This window comes from Gloeophyllum trabeum (assembly GCF_000344685.1).
Source record: "Gloeophyllum trabeum ATCC 11539 unplaced genomic scaffold GLOTRscaffold_00001, whole genome shotgun sequence".
Lineage (NCBI taxonomy): Eukaryota > Fungi > Basidiomycota > Agaricomycetes > Gloeophyllales > Gloeophyllaceae > Gloeophyllum > Gloeophyllum trabeum.
In genome coordinates, this window is record NW_006920410.1 from 1599515 (window position 1) to 1627261 (window position 27747).

General features: G+C 51.6%; 10 protein-coding genes and 1 non-coding gene across 11 annotated transcripts; 5 read left to right on the forward strand and 6 right to left on the reverse strand.

Moving 5' to 3' along the window:
- Nucleotides 1-32: 32 nt before the first annotated feature.
- Nucleotides 33-912, forward strand: GLOTRDRAFT_124202 (Lumazine-binding protein; the record flags this gene model as incomplete). Its single annotated transcript, XM_007862664.1, has 4 exons — nucleotides 33-47; nucleotides 97-313; nucleotides 381-460; nucleotides 514-912. The coding sequence occupies 4 exons, from the start codon at nucleotides 33-35 to the stop codon at nucleotides 910-912; spliced, it is 711 nt and encodes a 236-aa protein (XP_007860855.1).
- A 114-nt stretch (nucleotides 913-1026) lies between these two features.
- GLOTRDRAFT_135128 (uncharacterized protein) lies at nucleotides 1027-3033 on the forward strand (the record flags this gene model as incomplete). The annotated part of the gene is made up of 3 exons (XM_007862665.1): nucleotides 1027-1127; nucleotides 1181-2344; nucleotides 2404-3033. Exons 1-3 carry the CDS (start codon nucleotides 1104-1106, stop codon nucleotides 3031-3033), a joined length of 1818 nt encoding a protein of 605 aa, XP_007860856.1. The 5' UTR covers nucleotides 1027-1103.
- Nucleotides 3034-3280: 247 nt separating this feature from the next.
- Nucleotides 3281-8106, reverse strand: GLOTRDRAFT_113082 (myosin-1; the record flags this gene model as incomplete). The annotated part of the gene is made up of 17 exons (XM_007862666.1): nucleotides 7970-8106; nucleotides 7839-7916; nucleotides 7614-7782; nucleotides 7240-7562; nucleotides 7027-7189; nucleotides 6862-6965; nucleotides 6417-6809; nucleotides 6335-6361; nucleotides 5776-6279; nucleotides 5361-5723; nucleotides 5003-5309; nucleotides 4863-4951; nucleotides 4683-4811; nucleotides 4512-4633; nucleotides 4247-4460; nucleotides 3374-4198; nucleotides 3281-3319 (listed from the first exon to the last, which is right to left on the reverse strand). The coding sequence occupies exons 1-17, from the start codon at nucleotides 7970-7972 to the stop codon at nucleotides 3281-3283; spliced, it is 3852 nt and encodes a 1283-aa protein (XP_007860857.1). The 5' UTR covers nucleotides 7973-8106.
- Nucleotides 8107-8417: 311 nt separating this feature from the next.
- On the reverse strand, nucleotides 8418-10223 carry GLOTRDRAFT_102224 (ARM repeat-containing protein; the record flags this gene model as incomplete). Its single annotated transcript, XM_007862667.1, has 1 exon — nucleotides 8418-10223. The coding sequence occupies one exon, from the start codon at nucleotides 10221-10223 to the stop codon at nucleotides 8418-8420; it is 1806 nt and encodes a 601-aa protein (XP_007860858.1).
- A 425-nt stretch (nucleotides 10224-10648) lies between these two features.
- On the forward strand, nucleotides 10649-12320 carry GLOTRDRAFT_68078 (Gcd10p-domain-containing protein; the record flags this gene model as incomplete). The annotated part of the gene is made up of 10 exons (XM_007862668.1): nucleotides 10649-10770; nucleotides 10821-10948; nucleotides 11004-11107; nucleotides 11164-11255; nucleotides 11305-11513; nucleotides 11570-11713; nucleotides 11769-11898; nucleotides 11949-12051; nucleotides 12104-12190; nucleotides 12243-12320. 10 exons carry the CDS (start codon nucleotides 10649-10651, stop codon nucleotides 12318-12320), a joined length of 1197 nt encoding a protein of 398 aa, XP_007860859.1.
- A 490-nt stretch (nucleotides 12321-12810) lies between these two features.
- GLOTRDRAFT_31340 (uncharacterized protein) lies at nucleotides 12811-16050 on the reverse strand (the record flags this gene model as incomplete). The annotated part of the gene is made up of 8 exons (XM_007862053.1): nucleotides 12811-12944; nucleotides 12998-13179; nucleotides 13234-13749; nucleotides 13797-15380; nucleotides 15437-15590; nucleotides 15651-15877; nucleotides 15929-15951; nucleotides 16000-16050. The coding sequence occupies 8 exons, from the start codon at nucleotides 16048-16050 to the stop codon at nucleotides 12811-12813; spliced, it is 2871 nt and encodes a 956-aa protein (XP_007860244.1).
- A 1105-nt stretch (nucleotides 16051-17155) lies between these two features.
- GLOTRDRAFT_68084 (mitochondrial carrier) lies at nucleotides 17156-18794 on the forward strand (the record flags this gene model as incomplete). The annotated part of the gene is made up of 11 exons (XM_007862669.1): nucleotides 17156-17251; nucleotides 17302-17466; nucleotides 17520-17531; nucleotides 17584-17608; nucleotides 17659-17769; nucleotides 17826-17869; nucleotides 17923-18069; nucleotides 18134-18247; nucleotides 18300-18326; nucleotides 18381-18550; nucleotides 18614-18794. 11 exons carry the CDS (start codon nucleotides 17156-17158, stop codon nucleotides 18687-18689), a joined length of 987 nt encoding a protein of 328 aa, XP_007860860.1. The 3' UTR covers nucleotides 18690-18794.
- Nucleotides 18795-18878: 84 nt separating this feature from the next.
- GLOTRDRAFT_t19 lies at nucleotides 18879-18961 on the reverse strand. The gene has a single exon. It is a non-coding gene; the product is annotated as a tRNA-Trp (tRNA).
- A 166-nt stretch (nucleotides 18962-19127) lies between these two features.
- On the forward strand, nucleotides 19128-21131 carry GLOTRDRAFT_52624 (NAF1-domain-containing protein). Its single transcript, XM_007862168.1, has 4 exons — nucleotides 19128-19396; nucleotides 19445-19841; nucleotides 19891-20153; nucleotides 20203-21131. Exons 1-4 carry the CDS (start codon nucleotides 19161-19163, stop codon nucleotides 21077-21079), a joined length of 1773 nt encoding a protein of 590 aa, XP_007860359.1. The 5' UTR covers nucleotides 19128-19160; the 3' UTR covers nucleotides 21080-21131.
- Nucleotides 21132-23313: 2182 nt separating this feature from the next.
- Nucleotides 23314-24291, reverse strand: GLOTRDRAFT_89963 (uncharacterized protein; the record flags this gene model as incomplete). The annotated part of the gene is made up of 5 exons (XM_007862670.1): nucleotides 23314-23340; nucleotides 23417-23482; nucleotides 23722-23799; nucleotides 23966-24070; nucleotides 24109-24291. The coding sequence occupies 5 exons, from the start codon at nucleotides 24289-24291 to the stop codon at nucleotides 23314-23316; spliced, it is 459 nt and encodes a 152-aa protein (XP_007860861.1).
- Nucleotides 24292-25214: 923 nt separating this feature from the next.
- On the reverse strand, nucleotides 25215-25541 carry GLOTRDRAFT_7484 (HAT dimerization; the record flags this gene model as incomplete). Its single annotated transcript, XM_007861911.1, has 2 exons — nucleotides 25215-25424; nucleotides 25476-25541. Coding segments are annotated over 2 exons (276 nt in total), but the record flags the coding sequence as incomplete, so codon positions are not given.
- Between the last annotated feature and the right edge of the window lie 2206 nt (nucleotides 25542-27747).

Sequence of the window (27747 nt, forward strand, 5' to 3'; positions counted from 1 at the left end):
CCTGTAGTCGTGCAAGTTGTGCATACACAAACATGTTCACAGGTCTGGTACGCCCACTGCATTAGAGCCTACTCGTTTCCTGACAATTAGAGGAAGATCGAGCACCTCGGGACCGTCTCGTCCATCCAGCACGATGAAGGCGGATGTACGCTGACCATCGCACAGTCGGGCCCGATCCTGAGCGACTGCAACGTCGGGGACTCGATAGCGGTCAATGGAGCGTGTCTGACGGTGACGGCGTTTGACAGGGAGGCGGATGGTGGGTGGTTTACTGTGTGGTTGGCGAACGAGACGCTGGATAGGACGGATCTGGGTACGTGCTGCGTCCCGGCCTTCCAACTCAAGAGTACTAACCCGAGCGGGCGCATATTGTCTGATAGGGGAACGGAAAGTGGGGGACCAAGTCAACCTTGAGCGAGCCATGGGAGCTCATGTCAGGTTCGGAGGGCACTTTGTTCAGGTAAGTCATCGACCGACTTGTTATGATCAAAGGTGTATTTATGAATGCCACAGGCACACGTCGACACCACGGCGACGATAGTATCGCGTGAACCAGATGGCGATTCCTTGCGCATAACATTCCAACTACCTGAGCCAACACCTGCCCGGCCCTCGCTGTTACCCTACCTCATCCCGAAGGGATACGTTGCGATCGACGGGACGTCCCTCACTCTGACAGGCGTCGATGACACAAACCGAACGTTCAGTGTCATGCTCATCAAGCATACTCAGGAGAAGATCACGCTGCCGCAGAAGCCGGTCGGGGCGAAGGTGAACATCGAGGTGGACATGGTGGGCAAGTACGTGTACAAGAGCGTGGAGGCTGCGCTCGGAGGGCAGTCTGGGGACGGGGTAAAGGGATTGATTGAGAAAGCCGTGGAGGATGTGTTGGCAAAGAAAGGAATCAAGTAGACTTTTGGTCTAGGAATGCAATAGATAACAGTGTGTCTGTGATCTAAGCGCTCGGAGTCGGTCTCCGGCCTGCCGGCGCTTGGCCGGACTGACCCGGGGTCGGGACAGTCCTTTGGAGTGCATATGCAATAGCCTGCTCATGGTATCAGTCCCTAACGCGACGTTCAGCTATTCTATGTTCGACAGGAGTAATGGAGGGGCCCCAGAAACGCAAGGTACGAGGGCCCGCCGTTGTTCGTCGAGTCCTGGCTTATGTGCTTGTGGCCAGATAATGGGCAAGGTCGAGTATCCCCGACCCACGTCCCGCAATGCTAATGTATCGCGCCCCGCGTCCCCAAGCAAGTTTCTCGCACAACCGACGCCGGCACCGGGGCCGTCGAATATGCTGCGACCAAAGGCAAAGGTGAACAGCACCGCGTCCATCCGACCCCGCAAGATGTCCACGGCCGTGTCAACTACCAGCGTCGCGAGTGCCATGAGCAGAGTCAACTCTGGCCACCCGCCGAGGGCTGCTTCACCTTTCAAGCCGCCTGGCGGAACAAATGGCGCGACGTCGGCCCCTACGCGACCCCAGGCCCGCATCACTGTCCGACCGCCGTCCAAGTCCGTCGCAGCCTCGCCCGATGCCTCCCCTGACTCCCGCCGTTCTCCGGCAGTGCGCTCGGAGGTCGGTGCGCCAGTCATGCGGCGGCGGCACGGGAGTCTCTCTATCCATCACTCGCCGACGGCGTCCAGCTTGGGCGTTCCAAGTTCCGCGTCCCCGTCCTCACCGATATCGGACACTCAGCCACTAGTAGCCGACTCCCTCGACGCGCTCCTCGTAAGCAACGTCCGTATCAAGTCCAAGGTCTCGAATACCCTCAAGGCAAGTCTCCAAGCCAATACCCAGCCCTCCTCCCCGTCTCTCTCCGCTTCCCCGCCGTACGCTACCACCCGCCCGTTCCGCCCGCGCTCGCGGCCCCCGTCGATATCCAGCATATGCCTCGACTCCCCGACGCAAGCGCCGCCGAAGCCCCAAGGCGCCGTCAACATATACCCGATCACGACGTGCATACCCGCCGCGAACCCGCACCGCTACGCGCCGCCGCGTCCGCCGCCGCACCACGGCGCGGACGCGGAGGCGCATGTACCCCTCCCGCAGTCCCCGCCCACGTCGAACCTCTCGTTCTCGTCGAAGTCGTCGACGTCGCGCTCGTCAGTGTCGGGGCATACGCGCGCGTCGTCGAGTACGGAGCCGACGTCGACGTCGCGGTTGAATGGGCTGGGGATTACCGAGGGTGGCAAGGAGCCTTTTCCTACATCGCAGATATCTAGGGAGCCTTCGTATGAGGATGATAGCGGTGATGACGACGATTCAAGTGTGGACGACGAGGATTACGACTCGGATGATCCTGATAAGAAACGCAAAGCAGAAGCGAAGTCTATTCGTAAGGTACGAATTCTCTTCCCATCCCTCATCATCAAACGTTGACCAACTGATGCATCACCCAGATCGCCGACTTGGAGATCACCAACCGGTCCCTGATGGCCATTAACTCGACGCTGGAAGCAACGAAGCACCGGCAGGCGAAGGAGATCCGCGAGCTCCGCCGCAAACTGCGCGAGTCAATGCTCATCCTTCCTCCGCGCACGTTCCAACAAGTAAAGTCCACGCTAGCAAAGGACCTCGACAAGGCAGAGGAGAACGAAGACGACGCGGAAGAAGAAGAAGAGGAGGAGGAGGAGGAACAAGAAGACGAAGGGGACGACCCCGCGTACAAGCGCGTCGTGACCATCCTGGAGGGCCTGCTTGAAGTAGGCAGGCGCGCGCTCGAGACGAAGCCCGAGGATTTCGTAGAGCAGAGCAAGGGCGGCGCCAAGGTCCTCACCGCCGAGGAGGTACAGAACTGGAGGAACAGGGCGGTGTCGGGCGGGTCGGAGGTGACGAATGTCCCGAGCGAATATCTCGATACTGACGCCGCAGGGGAGACGAGCTTCGACAGCTCGGTCTCGCCGTCGCATCTCATAGTCTCGGCCACGGACGATGGGGCAACCTCGGAGGAAGAAGTTGAGGCACTCATGGCAGAGCCGGTGCCCATACCTCCGGCGTCCATACCACCCATCACCATCTCGCCATCTTAGACATTCATTCACGTTACTGTTTCCGCGCCACTCCTTTATTGTACTCGCACTTTTCACTTTTTTGCATCATACCATTTTACCCTCATTCTCAGCTGGCCGGAATCCATTCATGCAAGGTACCTTATGTTTATCAATCTGATTGTATCTAGTTTGTTATCCGCCTCGCTTCACGGTATACGAATACACAAAGATCCCACAAGATTATATGTAAGTGTATAGACATCGTAACATACTCCCTATACAACGATTATTCATTCTCTGCGATCTTCTGTGCTCTCTTCGCCAACTAGAAAACAGTAAGGATCTGACGTGGTGCATAACGGCATGGGATACTACTCACAGCTGCAGCAAGATCCAGTTGTCCTCCAGCAGGCGCCGGTGGCTTAACGCCCCCTCCGGCCTTGCTAGCCGCAGATGGCGTCGGTCTAGGAGCTGAAGGCACGGGAGGCTTTCCTGGAACCTTAGGGGCACCTGGCTTCGCCGCAACAGGCGGTGCAGGCTTAGGCTTGTTTCCCACAGGAGGTTTGGGAGCCATAGAGCTTGAAGGTCTCGAACTCGCTGGAGTGGTATCAGCGGAAGAACCGTTTGTACTAGCAGCAGGCTTCTTCCACGGTGTTGCAGACCCATTCGCAGGTGCCATCCCGGGGAAGACAGAGACAGGCTTGGCTCCCGCATCTGCCGCAACAGACTTCGCGGGTGCCTTTGGTACTGCAGAAGCCGTGGGTGTCGGTTTCGCCGCAGGGACACCCGGGGCAGATGGCGGGACGCGTCGATGGGGAGCGGCGGGAGGTGTTGGGGCTGCTTTGGGTTTTGGAGGAACCAGCTCCAAATAGCTGCTAGGTGCCCAGCCTTCCTGACCGTTCTTCTTCACCAGCCACCATCCGTTATCTTCCTTCTCTACTACTTCCACGACATCCCCCTTGACGAGAGAAACTTCTCCCTCTTGACCGTCGAATGCATACGTAGCACGATACAAGTCCTCTTGAGGCTCCTCCGCTGTCGCGGGGGGCGGGGGAGGCGGTGGTGGGGGAGGCGCTCGAGTAGAAGCAGAGGATGTCGGCTTGGATACAGGGGCAAAAGGGGCTTTGACGGGCGCGGCGGCAGGAGCACTGGACCCACCAGGTAAGGGACGAGCAGCAGGCTTCGGCCGTGACTGTGCTGGTTTCTGCGGAATGTTCATCGATCTATCCAAGCGGCATAGAGGAGTACTTACGTCCGATGGTCCACCGCGTCTGAGGAGTTTACCCTGCGTAATGGGACGGACAACACCGGGCTTCCTCTTGGCAGGAGGGCGGGATTTGCTGTCTGGAGGCTCACCAGAGGGAACGTGCACGGTATGGCTCTTATAGACATCGTCTCTTGGAACTGTTTCGTCTTTGATAACCTTAATCTGCGCTTTCTTGTCTTTCTTCTTGGTATATTCGATCCTAAACAATATCATGAGCCAGGACAGTACCTGATCATCGGTTGACACATACGTAGGACCTATGAGCACGTTGATGCTGGCTTGTGTGAGACGTAAGAGATGAGTAGCCAACTCAGTCTTGAACAAACAGCTGAATACAGGGTCGCCTTCTTCGGAAGCGCTAGTGTTCAGAGCCTTCGCAGTGGTTAGCACAGCAACATAGCCACTGTTTACACGGACTTACCACCCAGTCATCTCTTAGATTCGACATCGATATACCCTTGATAGTGACCAGGGGTATCTTCCGCTCCATACCCATCTGTGTTTGCCCGTTCTTCTCACTCAACGCGACAATGTAGACGGCCTTCTCGGTCTAAAACTGCATCTTAGTATCTATTGCCTGGGTCCAGACTGTAAGTCGTACCACTATCAGGAAACGAGGACTGGGTTTACTTGATCGACCAAACTTCGAGACGAGCAGCTGGATTCTAGAACTGAATACTGCCTGTTCCGCTGTAGAGAAGAAGTTACAATACGCAGGTGAGAAGCGATAGGAATACGTACATCCGAGGCCACATGCCTCCTTGAGCTCTTCGCCCAGAGCGCTCCTGCCGTTTACATCGAGATAATCACCCATGAAGCGGCGGTAACTCAGTAGACTGAAGCGTCTCCGCTCCTTACGCCCTGCTAGAATCTGATGCCCGTACTCTCGTATTTCAGCATAGGCCAAGCCCTCCTTATTGTTCTTCCAAAAGCGTTGTATACGAGTAGCGCATTCGTGCTTGTATCGCATATAATTGCGGAAAGCACGCTGTATGCGGCCTGCCATATTATGCCAATATCGGTCGCGCATAGTCTCTAGCGCAAATAGCTATACAGGGTTGCAGTTAGGAGGGCCTTAAATAGGGAACCGGTAACTCACGGTTTCGGGATTCTTGATGAAAGCCTTAGTGACACCCATCTGCCACTCGTCTCTGGCAATACCAGTATCCTTGAGAATCTGCTCGCAACCCGACCGCGCGTCACCCTGCCATGTATATTCTCCGGCGTACGATGTGTTCGGCGACAGCAGGTAGAACCTTTCGACCATCTTTTCGAACGTGTTCCTGTAGGCGAACCCAGCTCGACGAACACGGATGTTTTCTTGCAAACCGAGATACTTGATCTGATGCAGGATAGCTTTAGAGTCATACTCGGTCGGACTGCGATTCTGATTCGGCTTAATAGTTCGAATATAGGAGGGCTGTGCGCGCATGAGATTCTCTACCAAGGCCCCTGCTGAAGCCTTTCTGCGGTATGAGTGGTAAGGTCACAATGAGCACGATCACTTTCCTCACCTTGATTCGGTCGCTTGCAGTAGGCGGCCGCTTCTTGCTGTTGGGGTCTGGGCGATCTGGGAACAGAGATTGCAGGAATTGGTTACCGCAACCTGTGACGAGGTCTAGAAGATCCTTGACAAGAGCGTCCTTGTTCTTCTCCGTCATACCAGATACGTTATACAAGACATCCCCGGCATAGTGTTTGACCAGGAATTGCGCTCCCCTTGACTCAAAATGGGGGTTTGATGACAGTCCGGCGGAACGCTGGATGAAACTGTTGTCCGCAGCGCTCGGGTCAGCATGAGCAGTGGCACATGCATCATTAAGGGCAGCAAAGATGCCGGGCGGCCGACGTTCCTCAATCAAGTCGCACACAATCTTGTTGTTGAAGTACTTGATGGGTGTCCATTTGATCTGCTCCCTGACGTACTCTTCCTGCTCTGCCTTGAGAGTGAGCTCGATGAAAATTTGTTGCAGCTTCTCGTTGACGTAGTTGATGCACAATTGCTCAAAAGAATTATCCTGTTGATGCAGTTTAGATTAGTCGATGTCCGTACTGAGCAAGGTCCATCCGAACCTCGAAGATCTCGAAACCGTAGATATCCTGCGCAACATGAGTTGAGAACCTCATTCAATCATTCAGTCACACCTGAACGTACCAAAATTCCGATGATCTGAGCGGTTCCGCCTCGTGGTTTCATGGAGACATTGACTCGCGAAACGATCCACTCGAACAAGTTGTTATAGATAGCCTTTGAGAGAGCATCCCTTCCAGCTGCAGCTTGCGCAGGGTTCAAAGGTACATCATATACGGACCCTCGTCGACCTCCACGTTGCGTCTCCATGACTTTTGACGTCATGACCTTCTGCACCAGAGCTGGTTCTGCATCCATGAGGTAAGCAATGAAGTCTGTCACAGAAGTGTCTGCGATGGCTGCATTGCCGTCATCCATTTCCGTATATTGGACGTTGCCTAGCCAGAGGATGATGGCCAGCATGCGGAATATTTCGCTTTGCTCGTAGTCATTAAGACCAATCACTTGCATCGCTTTCTAGTGATACCGTATGAGTTCAGACGAGAAGCACACGGTGCGAGAAACATACAATGGTTTCGCTAAAGTCATGCGCATCATCGATGCCGTCGACATCAAGGCAATTACTGGCACTGGTGTAAGCATATGCCTCGGGGCCTTGCAGACCGAACGATTCTAGTATCAATATATCAGTCATACCTCGCCTCCAGCCCGAGCGTGAGTGGGTAAATGATACCTCGCTGCTCGTCTGTTGCTGCCTTCGTAAACTGGTAGAATATGTGGAAGTTCCGTTCATTCTCTATTTGACCAACAACTCGTCCCTTCTCGAGGAGATAGTTGGTAATTTGTGCTCCAACGGGTTCACCGTGGCTGTTGAACATGATCTCCAGATATTTGCCCTGTGTGCGCGTCAGTCGCCTGCCGATACGAGCGACGTGCGAACACGTACATGACGACTGGAGTTATTGTTCCGGAGAGTCTTCGCACAACCGAAACTTTCGAGTAAAGGGTTCGTAGCCAGCACCATCTCCTTGATCTCCTGGATATTGCCGTCCTGACCTCCAGAAACGGCCGCCACATACTGCATGATTCGCTTCGCAGCTTCCGTCTTGCCTGCACCTGATTCACCAGAGATGATAACGCACTGGTTCTCGTGGTAGGCATTCATGTTATAGTAGGCAGATTCCGCTATGGCGAACACATGCGGGGGTACCTCCAGCCTATTCTTCCCCTTGTATCGCTGGAGCACATCGTCCGTATAGATCCCCAGGTCTGTCGCACACACTTAGAAGAGAGAATGGGGAGATAAGTTAGCATACGTACCTCTAAAGGGGTTCACTGATATTAACACCGGTCCGATATAGGTGTAGATCTCGCCGTTCGTCCATCTCTTCTGAAGGTTCTCGTTAATGCTCTCATTGCTGATCGTTGTCAGGAGTGTCATATCAGACACCCCGACCTGCTTCTTCTTAAATCCCTCCTTCCAATCGGCCTGCCATAGACCTAGTAGTACCGTGTCCTCAGTGTAAATCACCCATAGCAACGCACCTTTGCTACCTTCGCCGCACCTCCCCCTCCCTTCTTCGTGGAAGGCGTCACCTTCTTGCCCGCCTTCTTGGATGGAGCCTGCCACAAATTGGTAGGAAACATGTGCGATACAGCTCACGTAGTAAACTGACCATATTAATATGAGGATCAAGCCTTGCTGCGTAGGTTTAAACTCTGAAACGGTGCCGTAACTGCGAGGCCGAGCTTGTGCAAGCCGACAGTCAACAAGATGGAGACAACGCGTTAGATCTGAAATGTCATGTAATGCACGGTGAGATGGCGGTGCGATGCTTGCGGACCCTGCTCGATGACGCGCCGAATACCGTGACAGACTGTCACGCGGCCGTGATTGGCTGAGCTTTGGCTAGATGGAACTGTACCGCATTTGCCACACACAGACCGTTATGAGACTGAACGTAAATCGGACTTGCACGACACCGTAACGAGACGGAAACTTCAACAATCACGCTCATTTGAACAGGCGAGAATACACTCCAATTCTTCCGTTAGCGATCTTCAAACTATAGCAACTGGTCATATCAGACGGGCCCCCAGTCCTGACACTACAGGAGCTCCCCTTCACCTGGGAACTTCAATGCCACAATCCAACAGCAACTTCAGCGCCTCCGCCGCGGGGACTAAGATGGCCGCATCATTCGGTTGTCGGTACCGCTGCACAACTGAAACAAGTGCCTTGGGTAATCGCGCTTCTACAATATCCGAAGAAAGCTTTTTCACGTTCTCCGCGCCCACTGACGTCAGGAAATTTCGAACGCACACAAGCCCTCGATGTATCAGACCCGGGTGCACTTGTTCTGGCGCTTGGGATTCATCCGGATTTGCGGCCGGATTGATTAGCTGGGCAAATATCTGCAAGACTCGGCGCCGTTCCAGTTGTATGGCTAGAAGATTTCCGCACGTCGCAGGCGACGCCGTAAGCTGCGCGAGTCCCCCAGATGAAGCTAGTCTTGTGGGTAGGTCATCCACATCGGATAGAGCCACGAGAACCTGCAGCTTCGACGTCGAACGAGAGTACTTCTCGAATAGCTGGTCTGATCCAGCAAGGAGATTACAAATCAGCTCTATAGCCGCCCTCCGCACTAGTTGGTGCTCCTCGAGTAGGAGAAGTTCGACTTTGTTCATGAGACCTTCACTCGCCGCGATACGTGAAGCAACCTCCGCGCTGGCCGAGGACAAGTTAGTGAGCGCCATCATCCCCTCGAATCGCTGCAGAAGATTGGCTGATGAATGTATCACCAATAGCGTGAACGGACGGATGGCATCGTACAAGACTGCCTCTCCCGGTCCAAAGACCTGGAAGGGGGCCGCGGTGATCCCAAGCTTTGCGAGAGCTTGGATAGTTTGTAAGTCCGAGCTTTCCAGAGCAGCGTATTGCGCCTTCGTAGATTTGTCCTTATAAACTTCCGCCATGCGAGCTCGTATAATCGTCGTCAAGGCCTTAGCCCCACCCTCCTGTAGGACTTTCCCCCTGTTCTCTTTATTCTCTACCAAGGACAATAGCGTCCGCCCGACAGCTGCTCTTACTCCCTGACTGTCCGTCACCTTCACGATGGCGGAGAGAGCTCCCACTAGCCCAACCTGAACTAGGCGCTTGCACCGCTCTTTCACATGATCATCATCGTCAAGAGGGTTATCCTGAGTTTGCGCTGCTTTACCAGAATTGGCCAACCTCTTTAGCTTCAGCATCTGCGTCTCCTCTTCCGTTAGTCGCGGCCTGTAGAGACAGACGTTCAGAGCTATCATCACAATCCCGTAAAGAACAGACGACGGCACTGAAACTCCAGTATCCTCAGTCCTACGTTTCGGAACGTGAGAGAAGAGCTGTTTCCAGAAGGAGGGGTCATTGGATAGCATTTCCTTAACACTGGGTTCGGCACTCATGTACACGAGCCCTTCAACGGCATCGGACAACGTAGACTGGTCATCGCCGGAGACGGTCATGCCCTTCATGACATTCACCAGGTCCATCTCCTCCTTTCCGTCGATATGAGACTCTGATATCTGGGAAGATTCGGTATCCGACAGAGCTCCCCTAGATAACTTGACCAGCGCTACCGCAGCCGCTGCGCGTAGGGCCGGAAATCTTGTCTGTGATGCCCTGCTGCGTAGCCACTGAATAGCCTCGTCTGAGAGAGCTTCACGACATGTTTTCTGTCCGCAGGCTTGGGAGAGTGTATGCGCGAGTTCCAAAGCAACCGTGTCGGAGGGGCATAAGTCAATAGCATCCATAAGCCCGGTGATGACATTCTCTTGTCGGAATATGACAGACGCAGATTCCGCATCCACTTGGAAAAGAGCGGTGAGAAGGGTTAGACTAGCTAGAAGGTCATCCTGTTTGGTTTCCGCAAGCCCGTCAACGATCATCGGCGAGAACACGTTTGCAAGTTGCTCTGCAAGAGGACCGTCTGCATCGCTCGATAGTTTCGTAGTAGCTCGGAACGTTTGACAAAAGGCAGACAGGGCCACGAACCCTTTGGCGCGCGTACGAGGGGGCTGGGATGGCAAGAAAGTGACGCGAAGGCATGAGCATTCGTCCGACGAGAGTGTCACTTCGGAGGGACTGCTTCCGCGTGAACATCTCCTGATCAAAGCATCGAGCACTCGGTCAATCTCCGTAGGGGACAGTGTCTGAGCCATGTCGAGCAGAGCCGGCCTTGGGAGCAGAGACCATGGATGTCATGAACTTAAGGGGATGCATGTCACATGTGTGGGCGTGTTTGCTGTGCGCGAGCTAATCTTGGATCTTCGACTTGGACATGGAAAATCTGGCATCTCAGACCGCAATGGAAATGCAGGAAGGCACGAGTACGCTGCCGCTGAATACCAGCAGAGGGCTTATACAGGATGGCGATACTGTCCTCCTCCGGCTCCCCAATGGGGACGTCCGAAGCATAAAATTGGAGAAGGACTCGTGAGCAGAATACTCATCCATCCGGACCATAGTGCTCATGTTTCGCGTAGAACGGTCAATCTCGGTCGAGTGGGATCCTTCAATGCATCGGATTTATTTAACCACACCTATGGATTGACCTACGATATATCGGGCAAAAAGTTGGAAGTCATCCCACCTCGCTCAATCCAGGAAGTAGGTAGGCATAGTCCTTCGTACCAGTGCGAGTACTAAACAAGTTCTCTTGTCCGCAGAGGACACCGAAGCCACCAATGAACTCATCAATGATGGGGAGTTCGTCCAACCTCTCACCTCGGAAGAGATCGAGACATTGAAAAAGTCGGGCGTGCCTGCTTCGGTGAGGGATACATACATTAACTTGGAGTGATACTGACTGATACATGCCGGGATCAGGAAATCATCAAAAGGCAGATTGAGCAGCACGCAAACTACTCCCTCAAGACTGAATACTCTAAGGAGAAATACAAGAAAAGGAAAGAGGCAAAGTTGGTGATGTCCGGTCCTAGAGCAGTATCCCCTCCTGAGCCCATCCAGGTACTCGAAAACCTTCACCACAATTGAGCCGACCTTGTTCAATGTCTGCGAGTACTGGTTCAAGAAGGACCAGAGTCGATTGCGAGACATCCGATGTGATACACTATCACAAATGCTTCATTTGGCGAGCGTCAGGCCCGGAGGGCGGTATATCGTGGTGGACGATGCGTCCGGAATTCTTGTGGCTGGCGTTCTGGACCGATTGTCCGGTATGGCTCTTCTCCTCTTTTGTTATCTCGTCTTGTGTATCTTAACGACGGTTTAGGTGACGGACGCGTGATTTCCATCTGCGATGTCGAATCATCACCCGCATACCCGGTCTTAACCCAGCTCAATCTGAAGAAGGAAGCTTTGTCTACGGTACTCTCTTCTCTAAATTGGGCCACCGCGGACGAGGAATATATTCCGAGTAAGTTTGACCTTTCCAGCGCCTGCAGCTTCAGTCAGACTTATGGTTTGCACAGTGCTAGCCGCGAGTGGGACATCTCGAGAAGTTAAATCTGAGCGACAAAAGGTGCGCGCCTCCAAGCGCAAAGCAGCCGGTGATTCCCTTGTGAGCGTCAGGGAGGAACTGTTCGACGGAGAGTTCGATGGGTACGTGCGACGGCATAAATTATCGACTCGCTTCTAATGTGTGAGTATAGCCTCCTCGTTGCTAGCGAATATGACCCGCTATCGATAGTCGAAAAGTTGTCGCCATATCTTGCTGGTTCTGCTTCGATAGTTGTCCAAAGTCCCAATATTCAGGTACGGATGGCGTCCCACAAACATTATGCATCAATATCTGAGGAGGTGTTAGGTCCTTGCTGATTTACAGAGCCAAATGCGTCAGATACCCCACTACTTAGCGCCAGCTGTTACTGAGGTTTGGCTGCGTCGCTATCAGGTGCGCCAGTATATGCTATCTTGTGGCCACTCGTTTAACTCCTGGCACCAAGGTTCTTCCTGGACGGACTCATCCCTTCATGAATATGTCCGGTTCCGGGGGCTTTCTTCTGCACGCGATAAAGATGTAGGGAGTCACTTGCTGGTCATTGTTTTTGCAAGCTCATTTGAGTTCACACTCAGATACGATGATCCATTGGCTGTGTCTGCGGCCGGGCGCCAAAGGCAGAAGAAAGCAAGGCTGGGTTCGATCGAGGGCAGTAAGGAAGCAGCCGCCGATACCAATCAAGACATGCTGCAAGCCTTGAGTTCAGCAAGTCATACTCCGAATACAGACGCACTTTAGCCTCTGCAGATGTAACTTATACATATATCATCCTCGATTGCGCCGAATGATCGCGGGTTGTCAAGGATATCACGGGGACTGACGCACCGTTAGAACCAGGATAGGGGTTGCAAGTGCGAATAAGATGATTAAGTCTACACTAATGTATAGCCTGCAGAGTACCTCGTACTCCAAGCCATGAGTCGTGAGTTGTCGTGAGTATGGTCATGATTAAGTGGATGCGGGAAATAATGCCGCAAAGATCTGGCATGACTGTTAAACATGGACGGTACGCTTCACGCAAGGGTGCTCACCTCGTCAACTACGCTGTAGATGATATGCTGATTCAACCGCCGGTTTTGCAAGACGGCGAATATCCTGCGGGCTCCTCGTCGCGCATTCGATCTTCCGATCATGTTGGCAGCCAGGTCTATAGGCCAAACCTGTCCAGTTTACAGCTTGAAGACGTGCGTTTGAACTTACCTGGTATCAATGCTGAGAGTTTGCGGTTCGCTTCATCCCTGGTTTTCGCTTTCTCTTCTGCAGTACGAGGCGTACTAGGGGGCTTCAATTGCCCCCCTGGCCATAGCCCGTCCCGGAACGCAGTTACAAAGCTGAGAAGGCGAGCTTCGTCGAAGAATGTCCGGGCAATTTCGTATATTTTCCTACGGACAAATCGGCGGTAAGTATTCCGATTATGCAGAAGGTCAGTAACCAACCGTTCAATCGTACCACCGAGGACTTGTTGTAGGATGATTACGATTGCTTGTCGTCTCAACCAATTATTCTTTTTGTTCAGCTCAAACACCGCAAGCACAAGATCGCATATCGGCGCTGAGAACGATGACGCGCTGGTTTCCCCGTCCAGCGGCTTCAAATCGCCAGACATCTTCATCAGGGTTTCTTCGTTCGTACTCTTCCCGGCCGCTCTGAGGATCTGAGAGACTAAGTCTTCATCACTGGCTCCAGAGCCTGAAACTCCAGCATATTCCGCGGCCTGACGAGTTAGCCGCTGTATCATGACATCTAACATCGATGGTCCAAAGAACATGTCATCGATGCTCTCAGCTACTGAGTTGTAGACAGTCCTGACAATGTCTCGAGCAGGGAAGCCGGGACCCTTGACCGAAGTCGTGGATGGCTCCACCGCTATAAATGGCGAATCTCGGGATAAAAATGCGCGCAGCTCGTCGCTCTCGCATACGGCTGGTATGGAAATCAAGCTCTGTCGGAAGCTCAGCCAGAAGGCTTTATGGTCAATCGGCCACTTACTTGCAGATACTTTTCCAAGGCTGCCCGGCGTGTATCCACAAAGCTTCCAGACAGAGACGTTACCAGTCGCTTGCCTGGAAACTCGAGACTCTTGACTTGCACATAGCGGTCCTTAAGTTTGTTGTGCATATTGAGAAACTCGTTGTACCTTCTTGCGACGACCCACCCAGAACCAAAAGTGCCATCGGCGGCAAGTTGCTGTACTTCAATCACGTACCGAACGACGCTCTTGCCACTTTCTTCTCCTACTGTAGAGTTGACAATGGAGACCTTTGTCCTGTCGGCTATTAGACGATTTGCGGAATCTTGCTGCTCATATTGTTCCTTCTGGAACTTAAGTTCCCGCAGCTCCCTTCGAAGAGACGACCTGGACGTTCGAAGAAGACGGAGCTCTTGCGTATCACCAGTCAATTCGGCCTTGTTGATCAATGTATCCAGCATGGCATCTTGCGATTGAAGATTAGATATCTTATCTCCGAGTCTTGCAATTTCGTACGACAGCTGTAGATCGCCGGGTCTGGCTAGCTGGAATGAACCGTGGCTCTCCTCATCCTCATCGTCATGCCTATCGTCTCCCTCTACTTCGCTTTCGAACAGTACTCTCTTCTTCTGTCGTTCCTGACCTGCATTAGCGGCTTTTTGACCGAGTGAGTCGTCAGAAGACCCAAGAGGTCGAGGCCTCTCAGACTGCTGATTATCCAAAGCAATGATATCCGTCAGAGCCGCCTGGATGGCTTCGACGCGGTCTAAGTGTGCTTGATCGTGACGGCTGGGCGTGCCATCCTCGGGATCGTCGAATAGCGGCGCCCGAGAAGCCTCCACCTCCGTATCCGAAGCGGGTGACATAAGGAGCTCGAGAGTAGAAACGGGGGCTCGGGTAGGGTGCGCAGTAGACCCTATAGAAGACTCGCCAGGAGAGGACTGTCCTGAGCCACTTGAATGCACGGATGCGGGTTTTGACTTCCCTGGAATGCTGAGTAAAGGAGCAGACTCAGAGCGAGGGACGTAGAAGTGAGGTTTGGGGTGACTCTTCGTTTCAGGAGCTCTGGAAGGGAGAGGAGTCGTGCCAGACCTTGCCCGACCTTCAGGCGTTGGCTCGGGATGGTTCTTCTTAGTCAATTCCGCGTCACCAATCACGCGGAACCAGAGGTCAGAACGTTGAAAGTCTTCAAAATCCTGCTCCATGTCGCGTTCGACTTGTCTTTGGGCAAGCATCACGCTCCTACGGGCTTTCCTTACAGAATCTGGTGATGGATTGTCCTCGTCTGCACTTGAGAAAGACCGTATTGCGTCAACGTGCTTCTCTGATATCGCCCCCAGTGCAGGCGCTAAGGAGGGACTTGAAAAGTATAATTCGTGGACCATAGAAACGTCTTCCTTAGCGGTGGTGGAGCTAGACAAATCTTGAATAGGATCATGTTCCTCGTCGGACGAACCAGAATCCACAGATTCCAAAGGATTCTTGAAGCTTTCTACAGTGAGCCAAAATTGGACCAAAAGCGATCGGTTTCGACGATCCATGAACTCCATAAAGTATGATAGGAGACTTGGATTCGTCAGGACGTCACGAAGCCCAAGGCGAGGGGTGTTGGGGCTAACGTCCTGATACACTGTCTGCCTCTAAGAAAGGGACCTGTCAACGTCTACGACTATTGCACACTTAGTCGACATACAGAATCATCTTCGCCGCCTAGCACAACAATCCTTTGCTCGACCTTGCGTTTGGCAGTATATAATCTGTCAAGGTACGCGACGACGTCCTCCGTCCTTTCCCCGTTAATCCAGTCTTCTTTCTCGTGGTTAGCTGAGTCGTATGTATGAGTATATTCCAAGTAGTCACTGTTGCTGGGCCGGTCCCACGTACCCAACAACGTCCGGGTACGCCGAACTTCTCGGAGAATATCGCTTTTGAGTCTCCTGGCATCGAGTAAGGACGAGCAGCGATTGATACTCTTGAGGAAGGACTCGAAACCACGGGGATCCGTGCGTATTGTGATGGTTTCGGACGGGGTGGATCCATTAGTGGTAAGTGTTGGTTGGGCACGAGGTGCTTGAGCCTCCAGCACGTTCCGTACTTTCGATACCAGTTTTCTGTGTTAGGATCAGCCATACTACATAGAAGTCTCATTGCAGCACACATACTGCTGTCTGATTGCCGCCCCCGCCTACAATAATTGTATTATTCTGACCAGATCGACACGTACGTCACTCACCACTTCATCGATCATCCTGTTCCAGAAATCCGGGTCCGACAGCATATCCATTATAGGATACAAAACGGCGCAGGCTACAACCTCCCTTACCACAAGCTTCACCGCCTTACTGCGGCTCTCCGGTTCTGGCAAGATATGAGGCAGCGCCTTCTCTACGAGACTCCTCAAGTGCATCTCCTCGGTTTGCCGGGTGAACGTCGATGAAAGATTGTCTACAGCGGGATGGAGCCTCCCTCCCTTTCTGCCCGCGTAGCGGCCGGCTAAGAGAAGGTCTAACTCTTCTGACTGGGTCAGTTTGCGTTCTAGTGCCTGGCCACGCAACGCCACTTCTGATTGACGGAATTGTTCGACGTGTGCTGTTACCATCGGGAGAATACGTTTCACAACAAGGGCAGGCAAGTCAATTGGCGCGGCTCTTCCTATTAGACGATCCATGGACGCATGGAGGGTCGACGATACGGCAGTAGGGAACGATGGCGACGAAGATATTTCTTTGTACCATGTAAGCACAAAGTCTCGTACAATGAGAATAAGAATTTCATTTAAAGATGAGGAGACAACAGGAAATTGTGGAAGGAGGTGAGACAGAGATTGCGGAGACTTGTGGGACCATTGGGAACGCGTCAATACTGCCTGCCAAGCAGCTGGCGTGGAGAAAGCTAGGGGTCTGGCAGAATAGAACAGGCGCTTGGGAAATCGAGGTCTTCTGGAGTCCAAGAGGTATGCGACGCCGACATTGAAGGCGAGGAAAGACGCCAGAACACACAGAAGGATCGAGGGTGAGAGGAGTACCAGCACGAGCGGCGAAGTGATGACGCGAGCGACCAGGGACGAGCCGATGACCGAGACAGCTACGCCTACGGCAGCTTGAATGATCCAGAGCTGCATAGCCGTAACAGCGCTGCAGTTCCCCTTGCAAAATCAAGGCGTGCCCATGGACTCAGAGAAGACAGTGGCTGCAGACTCGGACCAAGCTGTGGCAATTACAAGGTCGATCAATGTTTACGTAAGTAGATTGTACGCAAGGTTATGGTTTCCCCAACAGCGAGAGCATCCGAAAGCGCCGAAACATGTCCTGCCAGCGTCAGAGGCTTTCGCTGTTTCTCGGGGCATTATTCCTTCGTCCGAATTCCTCGAGAATACTGAGTCTCCTGCAATGGCGAACGCGTCATCGGCAGGGGCTTCTCCGAAGCTGAGACCTCTGTCCACGACTGAGGGATTCATATGCGGAGGTATCGCCGCATGCATAGCTGTGCGTTAACACGGCATGTGTGCTGTAAGCATTTAAGTAGACTTCTCCAGGTTACATTCTCGAATCCTGCAGAAGTCGCGAAGACTAGACTTCAACTGCAAGGGGAGCTTGCCAAAGAGGGTGCTCCGAAGGTCTATGGAAGTGCTCTCGACGCACTCGTGAAGACATGGAGGAATGAAGGAATTCGAGGTTCACAGAGGGGCCTGGGACCTGCAGTGAGTTATGTCACGAATACTGCGCCTGCATCCCCTTATTCTGTTCATTACAGTACGCGTATCAAGTGAGGTATCCAAAGATGCATTCTTCGCGCCCATGCTTATGCCTTCTACTAGATTCTCCTTAATGGTTCTCGGTTAGGTAAACGCTCTTCTCTGGACCAGGCCGTACTACGCTCAATCTTGACGAAGGATTCTATGAGCCGTTCCGACATTCCATAAACCGTCTCTTTGGTCGGGCACCCACTGAACAGATACCCGTCACGTCTGTGATGGCTGGTGCAGCGAGTGGTGCCGTCGGAGGTAACTATCTGCGCTCTGATCTATTCATACGTTGCTCGACGACTAGTTTCGCTTAGCATCTCTGGGAAATCCCTTGTTCTTGATCAAGGCTCGGATGCAGGTGGATATCTCTGCGGCCACATGTCTACGTAGTTATTGACCATAAATACGCAGGCTTTCTCACCCGCCCTTCCCGTCGGGACTCAGCACCATTACAAGAGCTCTTTCGATGCCTTGTCTACAATTTTCAAAGCCGAAGGGTTCGGGGGTCTAGTGAGAGGTATCGACGCAGCGATCTTGCGAACTTCTATGGGATCGTCCGTAAGTCCCCGCGAGTGGCAAATTCAAGAATCCAAGACCGGTTCGTCATAACTTCTTTGCGTAGGTACAATTGCCCACCTATAATTGGACCAAAAACCAAATCGTGAAGCGAGGGTGGCTACCTGCGGATAGCACGTGGACATTCTTGGCCAGTAGTTCTGTCTCCGGTGCTTGTGTAGTACGTGACTTTTTATCATGCTGTTATCTGGCCCATGTTAATCGGTCACAAGTGCTTAGTAATGCAACCCGCGGATACGGTCCGTACACAATCGCCGGAGGCGCCAATCATATTCTAACGGCTATCCTCGCAGGCTCTGACGAGAGTGTATAACCAGCCCACAAAAACCCTTCCAAACGGCAAGCGAGTCGGTGCATTGTATCGCAATCCCATTGATTGCCTATGGAAAACGTTTAAGACAGAGGGGGTACTTGGGTGGTATAAGGGCTCGACAGCGCATTTCTTGCGCATAGCACCTCACACGTAAGTATTCTTCCTGAATGCGTCGTGTAATGTGCGAAGGGCTCATGCTCATAATACTACCAGGATCATCACGTTGACTGCCAACGATCTTATCATGAATCTTTACAAAAGGATAAGAGACCGTGGTAGTGCCTGGTGAACGCTCCAGATCGTACAGGCGATTACCTTACTAAATGGTATCTAGACGTTGCATAGTACATTGGATTTAATGATTCCACCATATGTACGACTAATTTGCACCCATACCCCGAGTGTCTGCAGTGACCCAGTACTGCATAGATTGTCAGGACAGACATGGTGAGCAAAAAGGGAGGGACGAGCCAAAATATGAACCCGACCCGGATTGAACGGATGACCTTGTGGAAGCATCTTAAACTGGAATCACACGCTCTACCTCTGAGCTACGGGTTCATGTCGGCAAGAAATACATGCACGATTTGAGCTATATTGTGTTATTGGGGCCATCGTGGGACCCACATTACCCATTGGACGTTATGTCAGCGAATGGGAAGCAAGACTAAAGCCTAAGAAATCTGCCTTGGTGGTCTATCACACCCCCAATCTGCGCCTCTCGCCTCGTAACCGACGTAACGTCTTTCGGCCTCAGCTAATGGACGCTCTGAACCAGTTTAAGTTACCTTCAACTGTCCCGCAGGATCTCATTCTAATCCAAGACATCATTGGCGAGTTGCCGGCCCAGCCACGGACGAATGGACACGGAAAGGATGTGAAAGAGGAGGGAGATGGCTCTATTGCAAGTACCAATGATGATTCCGACAGCGAAGAGGAAGAAGTCGTGAACTTGGTTCTAGAAGACGACGACGTTGAGGACAAGGCATCTGATGCGTGAGTTGATTCTAGTCTTGACCAAACTCACAACGTAATGTTTATTAGATCTGGTCCTTCTCGGTCTATGTCGGAGTCTCGTAGTAGCCCAGATTCTGATTCTGACGAGTCTGACACGGACACGGAGCCTCCTGAAGATGAGAAAATATCCAACAAAAATCGAGAACGGGACGTCGGCGAAGAAGACGACGATTTCAGAGACTCCGGGGGGGTGAACGCTGTTGTTAAGACTGAACATGAGCTGACAGACTACAATGTTACTATTCCTGACATTTCGGAAGTTAACGCGGACGAAAAGCTCGACGCTGCTGGCCAAATAATCAATATTTCCGATAACATCGTTATAGTCCAGGGAGCAGCTGCAGATGGCGTAGCTAGAGCTCATGAGCGTGTGCTGGACAGTGATACTTTGCTTGTCTTCGAGGATAGAAGAGTCTTAGGATATGTCAGTCTCTTATACTCACATGCGTCGCCGCTAACTTATCACAATGCAGATACATGAGACCTTTGGGCCAACACATCAACCTCTCTACCAAGTTAGATTCTCTCAGGCCTATCCCATAGACCCCGACAAGGTCAAGATATCACGCGCGGTATTCCATGTTCCGCAGAGAAGCAAGTTCGTTTTCGTAAACGAAATCAAAAACCTCAAAGGCAGCGACGCTAGTAATGCTCATGACGAAGAACCAGGTGAAGAGGAGATGGAGTTCTCAGATGATGAGCAGGAAGCTGAGCATAAGCGACGCTTGAAACAGAAGTATGATGAGGATATCTCAGTCTCTCCACTGGCTAACTGATATATCCAGGCGGCTGGAAAGTCGTGGACAATCATTAGCACCCTCCTCAAGACATACGACACCTACCCCATCGCAAATGCGTGATCAAGATTTGACGGCAGACCTCTCATATGGCTCGAATCCATACGATGAGTACAGCCCCTATAACGTCGATTCTAGTGCTTCTCAGGCTCGTGCCGCTCCTCTGCCCTACGATGATCCATACTTGGATACGTACGAGATTAACTTCAACCAGGCGATATCTGCTACGATGCAGCCGGTGGAGGGCGCATCCGGCACGCCTTCGACCTCTGGTGATAGCCAACGCGGCTTTCACGGTCGGGGACGCGCAAGAGGACAGGCATCAAAATTTGGCAGAGACTCTGTTGGTCGAGGCCGAGGGCCACGTCGGGACAAACCCAATCGCGATCGTGGCCGAGGGCGTCACAGAGGCACCCAAGATGCCGCAAGGGAGTTGCAACATCATCAACATCATACTGCACATTCCGATCAAGAATACGATCTGCGTCGTCCGGCATCCCCTGCGTCGATGGCCATAGCTCGCGCCACTAGCCAATATGCCGAGGACTCCGGCTACGCTTCTCCAGCCAATTTCTCCTCTACTTCAGTGGCCGCATCTAATGATTATTGGTCTTACCAGCAGTCCTACCAAGCAACACCTTCATATCAGGGTAATCAGGCGGGATATGTATACCAACAGCCATATGTGCAGCCACACATAAATCCACGTTTTGCTTCTGCCTACGGCTACCAGTTCGGCGAGTTTCCTTCGAACCACTACGGTCAGTACGGATCGTACGGCATGGATGCATCTTCTGGGCGAGGTGAAGATAGGAATGGAGGTTGGAGAGACTACAGCGGTTCCTATAATCCCAGTAATACTTGACGGGCACCTTTGGACAATGCGGTTTCCACCACAACTTTGTATGAGAACGTGCAACTTCACTCTCTTCATTTAAGATTCTCTCACGTGCGTCTGGGCCTGCCGGGAAAGAGTCAGTAAACCCCAGTGGAATGTCTCCAAGTCGTATCCAGAGCCGACCTCACAAAGGATGCTTATGTCAGTATCGGCAGTTGTCTATACATGAAGAAATCGAGTTCTCTTGTGGGATGTTCCTCCTTACTCCCCGCCACCAGAACCTAGCAAGCGAGGCCAACGCGACGAAGTTCTTTCCGTACGGGTCGATGAAATCTGGGAATCAATCAAGCTTGCCCCTCCTTGCCCCTCCTTTGAGAGGGGTTATGCCAAACCCGCACTTTTCGACCAACCGGCAAGGACCGGCGTGCCATGTTTGGCTCCAGTGGCACACGGCTACACGGCGCGGACTTAAGAATTATCTCGCGTCCCTTGCAGCTAGACTCCGGTCCATGCATAGAACTATACTTTGCATCCCACTTACATATCAAAGTAAACAATCAGTACTAAATTCCATCTCAATTCACCGCAGCAGCTACATGCTGTGAACTGCACTCCACAGCAGCTACAGGCTGTGAACTTTGCACACCAAATCAAGGAGGAGCTAAATATCTCTTGTATACATCAAAGATTCGAAATAATGACTTTAAATTATATCCATTGGGACATGCATCCTGTGCTTTCCGGAAGACAGGGTCCCGTCTCCCGGACTGCGCAGGATGGCAATAAGTGTTCAGCTGGCCAGCCAAACCACCTCTCTCTGGCTGCATTTGTGCAAGCACCTATATGATAATTAATTCATCCCATCCCGCAAAGGAGGGGTAAGATGCTGGCGCCAGATGGAGCTTCCCGAGTTGAGAGGGGTTCTGCCAAACACGTTGCACTTTTTGACCAACCGGCAAGTTCCAGTGTGCCATGTGCTCCAGTGGCGCTGCTAAAGAGAATGCATAGACTCTATTTGAGCAGTACAATATTGCACTAAATGTTCAGTACTGCATCGCATTCAATCAGCCCTAATATTAACACCTACATGCTACAGTCAGCATCGAGGAGAAGCCAGATAAAAATTGGGAGTTAGGGGTATCCAGCCTCCGAGTGGTAAACATGCAAGAGATTCAGCTAAAATGATTAATCATGCAATATTGATTAACAGACACCCATCCTGCGCAGTTCAAGAGATGTCCCGTCTCCCAGAATGCGCAGGATGGTAATATTTAGCTGGCCTGCTAAACCACGGAAACCTCCACTTGTTATGTTTGGCTGGCCACTGGCAGCCTGCGCTGAGATCCGAGGCTCTTCAAGTACACCTAACATCTCTCACAATGCTAGTACTCTCTACAATGTTACAGGGGTCAGCAAGCACCTATACAGAACGTATATTATATACTAATTCGCCCCATCACACAAAGGAGGGGTAAGATGCTGCAGTGTTGTGCCAGTTCTGAACTAGTTGATGAAAGTTTGGAGAACTGTCAACTTGTCAACTAGTTCTGTTTACTTTCCGATAACTTTCCAGCAGAACTGTGGTGTGAGCCTTGCCTGCCAGCAGTCCTCCTCAGCTCCTGTCGAGATGTTGAGTTCCCCATCCATTCTGATTGCAGGGATGATGGGTTGCTCTCTATAGTCTTGAACTCATGCACTTAGCTAAGGTTTTTCACTGTATATGGTAGTGAGTGGGAATGTTGACCTCCATGGGCAGGTTGATGAAAAGTCAATGGTTCCTAAACTTTGTAGAACTAGTTGCTTAGTTGATGAAACAACTAAACTAACTGGCATCAACCGGCCCAACACTGAGATGCTGGTGCCAGACGGAGCTTCCCCAGTTGCAGTGCACCAGTTATCTCACATGTGTCTTGATTCCCGCATTATGTTTTTGACACCATTACCAAGCCTTTTTAGGCTTGTGACTGGGGTCACATTGGTGAGCCTAAAGTTGCCGAAGTTCAGGTCACGAACCTCTGAGGTCAACCTTTGGCCCGACCCTCCTGACCCAGACCTTTGTTGGCCTGGTCCTCAAGTTCAGTGGTGGGCCAGGTTGAAGGTCAAGCAACATCTGAGAGCTCTGACCCTGGACTGACCTGGGGTCGACCCAACCCCCTATAAAACATAAGCTGGTTATGGTTATACGGCAATCAGAGTGACAGAGTCTCAACTATACTAGATAGCATAACATTGAAATGTGGATAGATTTATTTCACCATTCTTCATGGGTGGCCCTCCTTGCCCAACATCTACCATGGTATAGTTATTTTTAGCAGCAATGTATAACTATCTGATCTTATGTTACATATACAGCCTTCAACTCACTGGCAACATCCTGAGATACCCCCCTTCGCAAGTGGCAGCAAGATCATACAAGCTCGCAGCTGCACACTGAGCTCAAGTATATTGCAAACTTTATGCTGGCAATGGACTTTGACCATGGCAAATATCCTGACTTCTCCTTGTACCTCCTTCCGCTGTGCTTCTGGTGGACAGAAGGTAGCTGGAAGGAGATTGTCAGGGCTGTGGCTCCAATTATAACAAAGTACCCAGTAAGTGCCATGCACACTTGGTACACCCACAGTGGTACTGATGCAACAAGCTTAGCAAATTGTGGCAGTCAGCCTTACCATAGACACCAGTGCATATGTAGCAGCCTCTTTGGATGAGGCTGACGATGAGATGCCAGCGCTGGAGTCACCAGCAGACTAATACATGCCTAGCCAAGGCTTGTGAGTATTCAAGTCAGTAGCAGCTAGTTTAGCAGTACAATAGCACATATCTTGTAATGCAAAGCTGGCATATACAGCTGCTACCAAATCAGCAACAGGTTCAGAGGTTGGAACATCAAAAATTGAGTCTTGAATGATATACAGACTTGAGCATGGCTATACCAATGCCTCCCAGGAACTGGCAACCGTCATTCAGCATGGCCCTGGACCACCCTGATGAATCACCCGCTCTCAACTCTGACGGCAGCTTCAAGGACATCAGCAAGATATCATGGGTTAACTCACTGACAGACGAGCTTCCGCCATTTGACTTTTCAGTTCCTTTTCTGCCTCGTGCAACCTTGACTGGCACTCTGATGATTCCCAATCCCTCAGGCTTTGTCGGTGGCCATGTACAGGCAGCAGCCCAGCTGCACCATCTGGTGAGAGACTGGATCCAGCAGCAAAGTGGTCCTTCAACTTCGTCATGGACGCTCATTGCTCTCTGCGCATTGAAAGACCTATCAAATCACAGGCTGCACTGGAAATGGCTGGTACCTTGGCTGTTGGAAGTATGACAAAGCCAAAAGCATCATCAGCACCAAAGGGATAGGTGAAGACAACAGGAAAAGCACCTGCAGTCAGCTGCATCAAGCTGCAGCCAAATGAAGGGGACCCACATGCCAAAACATCTGAGGTTCCCAGCCTTGGTATCTCCATTACACACAGCAATAGTCACCTTTCACAAACAACATCTACCTTTACACCATCCAGGGCATCTTCTGATGTGCCTCAGGCTGATGCTCCCAGCAAGAGCATCAGTCATAGGAGCAGAAAGTGGAGGAATGCTGACCCCGGCACCAATGTCTTCACAATATTTGAGGTGTTAGAAGAGAATGATGGATTTGACGAGAAGGGTGAACCTAAGACTAAGACTTTGTGTTGCTTCAGGGTCTGCACGTAAGCTCCATCTTACTTGACCTACCTGGTATCTGCTAATAGCATTTCTATGTCTAGAAGCTCCAAGGAGACAAAGCAGGTACTTGATGGGAACCTGACAATGTGTCAGAATCACATCAGACAGAAAGGACTGTGTCATTACAAGCTGTACCATGTAGTGATGCCGCGGTCCGGCTCAGTCCGGTTTTTCATAATATTTTTCGAACCTAGGACCGAACCATCGGTTCGGTCCAGTGACTTTTGAAAACCTTGGACTGGATGCGATGGAACCGTCTGAGCAGGTTAGGTCCGGTCCAGGACCGGTTCGAACCCATTGTCTGGCCAACTATTCTTATTAGATTCTCATCGATCATAATATACAATGCTACCTAGAGTTAATCATCATTGGAAAGCTCGTCACCATCACCAGAAGACTCTGATATGGTTTCCATCACCTCATCAAGCATTTTCAGTACTTCTTCAGAAGCAGAAAGGTAACCATTCCGATAGGCACTCTTGAGAATCTGCAGTGCTTCGTATATAACCGGCGTTAGGCGGTTGCGAAGTTTGGTACCCATCATATTACCACTGGAGAATGCTCTCTCAGAAGCAACCGCCGAGCCCTGGATTGCCAGGTAGTCACGCACCATGCGAGAGAGGACGGGGTACTGTGCAGTATGATGCTGTCCAAAGATATTAGAGAGATGTAGACAACACCTGTAGGATATACTCACCCCCCACCACCGTACCACATCTTCCACTTGCTCGAGTGGACTGGAGAGGTACTGCTCCAGCTCCTCGCGAGCACCTCGCTTCGTATTGTCGAGGGCTTGACAAGTTGACGGTTGCAAGCATCCATGAGTGGCCGTATGGTATAGACTTCAATGATGTAGCTGCAAAGTATCGTCTTGAGTTAGTAAAAGAAATGATAGCGGACCTGAACACGCACACTCTGCGCGCTGCCCTTCGGACGCTGGCGCTGACGGAGCAAAGTCCACGTCCTTACAGTAATTATCAAACTAGGAAATTGTTATTAGTCAGCTTCGATATGGCACAAGACAACGGTTACACACCTCGTCCTCGAGCCGCTGTCGTGCACGCTGTGCAGCGGCAGGATCCCACTGGTCTTCGATATACACCATCTTCACTCGAGGGTCCAATACTACACCACAAGATAATCAGAGCTATGCCACAAGACAGGAATTGACCATACCAAATGCAATAATGTAGGCATCACTACTGGAGTCTGTCTTACGATACCATTTCTCGAGGTTGTCCAGTCCATCCTTGATGGCATTCTTAAGGAGCAAGTATTTCGGGTCCCTTGCATAACACTTCCAGTTATTGATGAGTGACTCAAGAATGGGTATAGCATTCCAGAGCGTCGGATATCTTTCCAATGAGAAGCTTTGATGGGCTTCTGCGGGTTCCTGCTTCAGATTAACAAGAGGCTGTAAACAGAATGGAAGAACCTTACCCGAAGAACGTCCCTCATAAGGTAGAGATACTCCCATTCACGTTCTGTCAAGCCAAACTTGGCATATGATTTGCATTTGAGTTTCGGCACGACATCAGTAACGTCCGCAAGTCTTGTGAAACAATCTACAGCCTGCCATACAATGAGCGGATGCTATCATGTCTCATGATACATCTGAAACAGTGTACCTTTCTGAGAAGCAACACCCTCTCGAGGAAGTTGTAGAGTGACGCCCAGCGCATCCGAACCCATTCCATAAGTTGAAGAACGGGCACGTCAACATCTTTGCATGTTTGGCGGAAGTAAGCTTTCGCCTGGGGGGATTTGCAGATCTATATCATGCATGCATCATTAAAACATGAGTTTAGGACTCAAACTTGAAACACACCTGAGCAACGAGAGCCAGCGCCTTCCCAACCGCATCGCCAACGGTAAACGGTTCGGCCTCCTCTTCATCATCTATGTCGGCTTGCTCAAGAATGGAGGAGCCTTCCTGCCCAAGGTCAAGCCCATCCAATTTCTTGTCGAGCGCATCAAGATCAAGGTCATCGTCATTGTCCACCACGCGCGCCACCTTGAACGCTTGGTGGATCTTCTTCAGGAGCGGTCGCCTTAGAGTAGGTGTTATGGACTGCGTGAAGTGTTTAGCACCGAGGTGGATGACATGCTCGAGACACCTGCGCGTGGGGCAATTGGCGAGTGAGAGATGCATCTGTATCATGTAAATGAAGTACTTACATGATACGCCGTTGCACGGTGATAAGCCTCAGGATCGTCTGACCCCCGAAAACGCGGATTCAGCACATCATACAAGTGCCCCGGAGCTTATTCGACACAGCGCTAGCACGCCTCTAGGCTTCTATGGGCTCTAAAAGACTTTTTCTATTTAGCTCCGGACTTCCCAACATCCTCGAGGCGTACTCGGACCCATTCAGCGATTTAGCTCCGCGCACCGAAGCTCCGGAGTGACTTAACCAATGCGACTTCTAGCTGCATTAGCTCCGGGACCCGCGGACACTTCTATCGAGGGGCGTCTTCCTCATGCCCACCCTCCAGCACTCACTCCCCCTCGTTTCCGTCAAGATACCGAAGGTGCGGACGCATACGAGTCACCATAAGGTCAGCATCAGTCAGCAAAACGGCCGGAGGTAATTAACACGTGACCGGCGTGTCGCACGGAGTGATGGGACCACTTGGGTCAGGTGGCGAAGCATCGAGGCGACCTATAGGGGCTGGAAAGAGCAAGTGGGAGCGCAAGAGAGTCGTATGGTATATGGTATAGCGGAGGAAAGTGCTGAGCAATCCTGTGGGTAGCGGCGTTTATTTGTTATTTATCTCCGAACGGTCGCAAAGCCATTCCTGTAGTATAAATTGTACAAAGTAGCATACAGAAAAATAAGTTTCGACTTCACCATCTCAGAGAATTAGTGTTACGATCTCAGCGACCCGAGAAGTTCGAAAGCGTCGAACCTAGCGAATTATACCCGATCCTAGCTTTGCCAATAGGCCTGACTCGTCGAGTGAATTAT

Bases quoted from the DNA above. Each gene is read 5' to 3' on its own strand.
- GLOTRDRAFT_52624 (XM_007862168.1), top strand. From the start codon at position 19,161: ATGGACGCTCTGAACCAGTTTAAGTTACCTTCAACTGTCCCGCAGGAT. The intron at 19,842-19,890 runs GTCAGTCTCTTA...ATCACAATGCAG, and splicing joins ATAGAAGAGTCTTAGGATAT to ATACATGAGACCTTTGGGCC. The intron at 20,154-20,202 runs GTATGATGAGGA...TGATATATCCAG, and splicing joins AAGCGACGCTTGAAACAGAA to GCGGCTGGAAAGTCGTGGAC.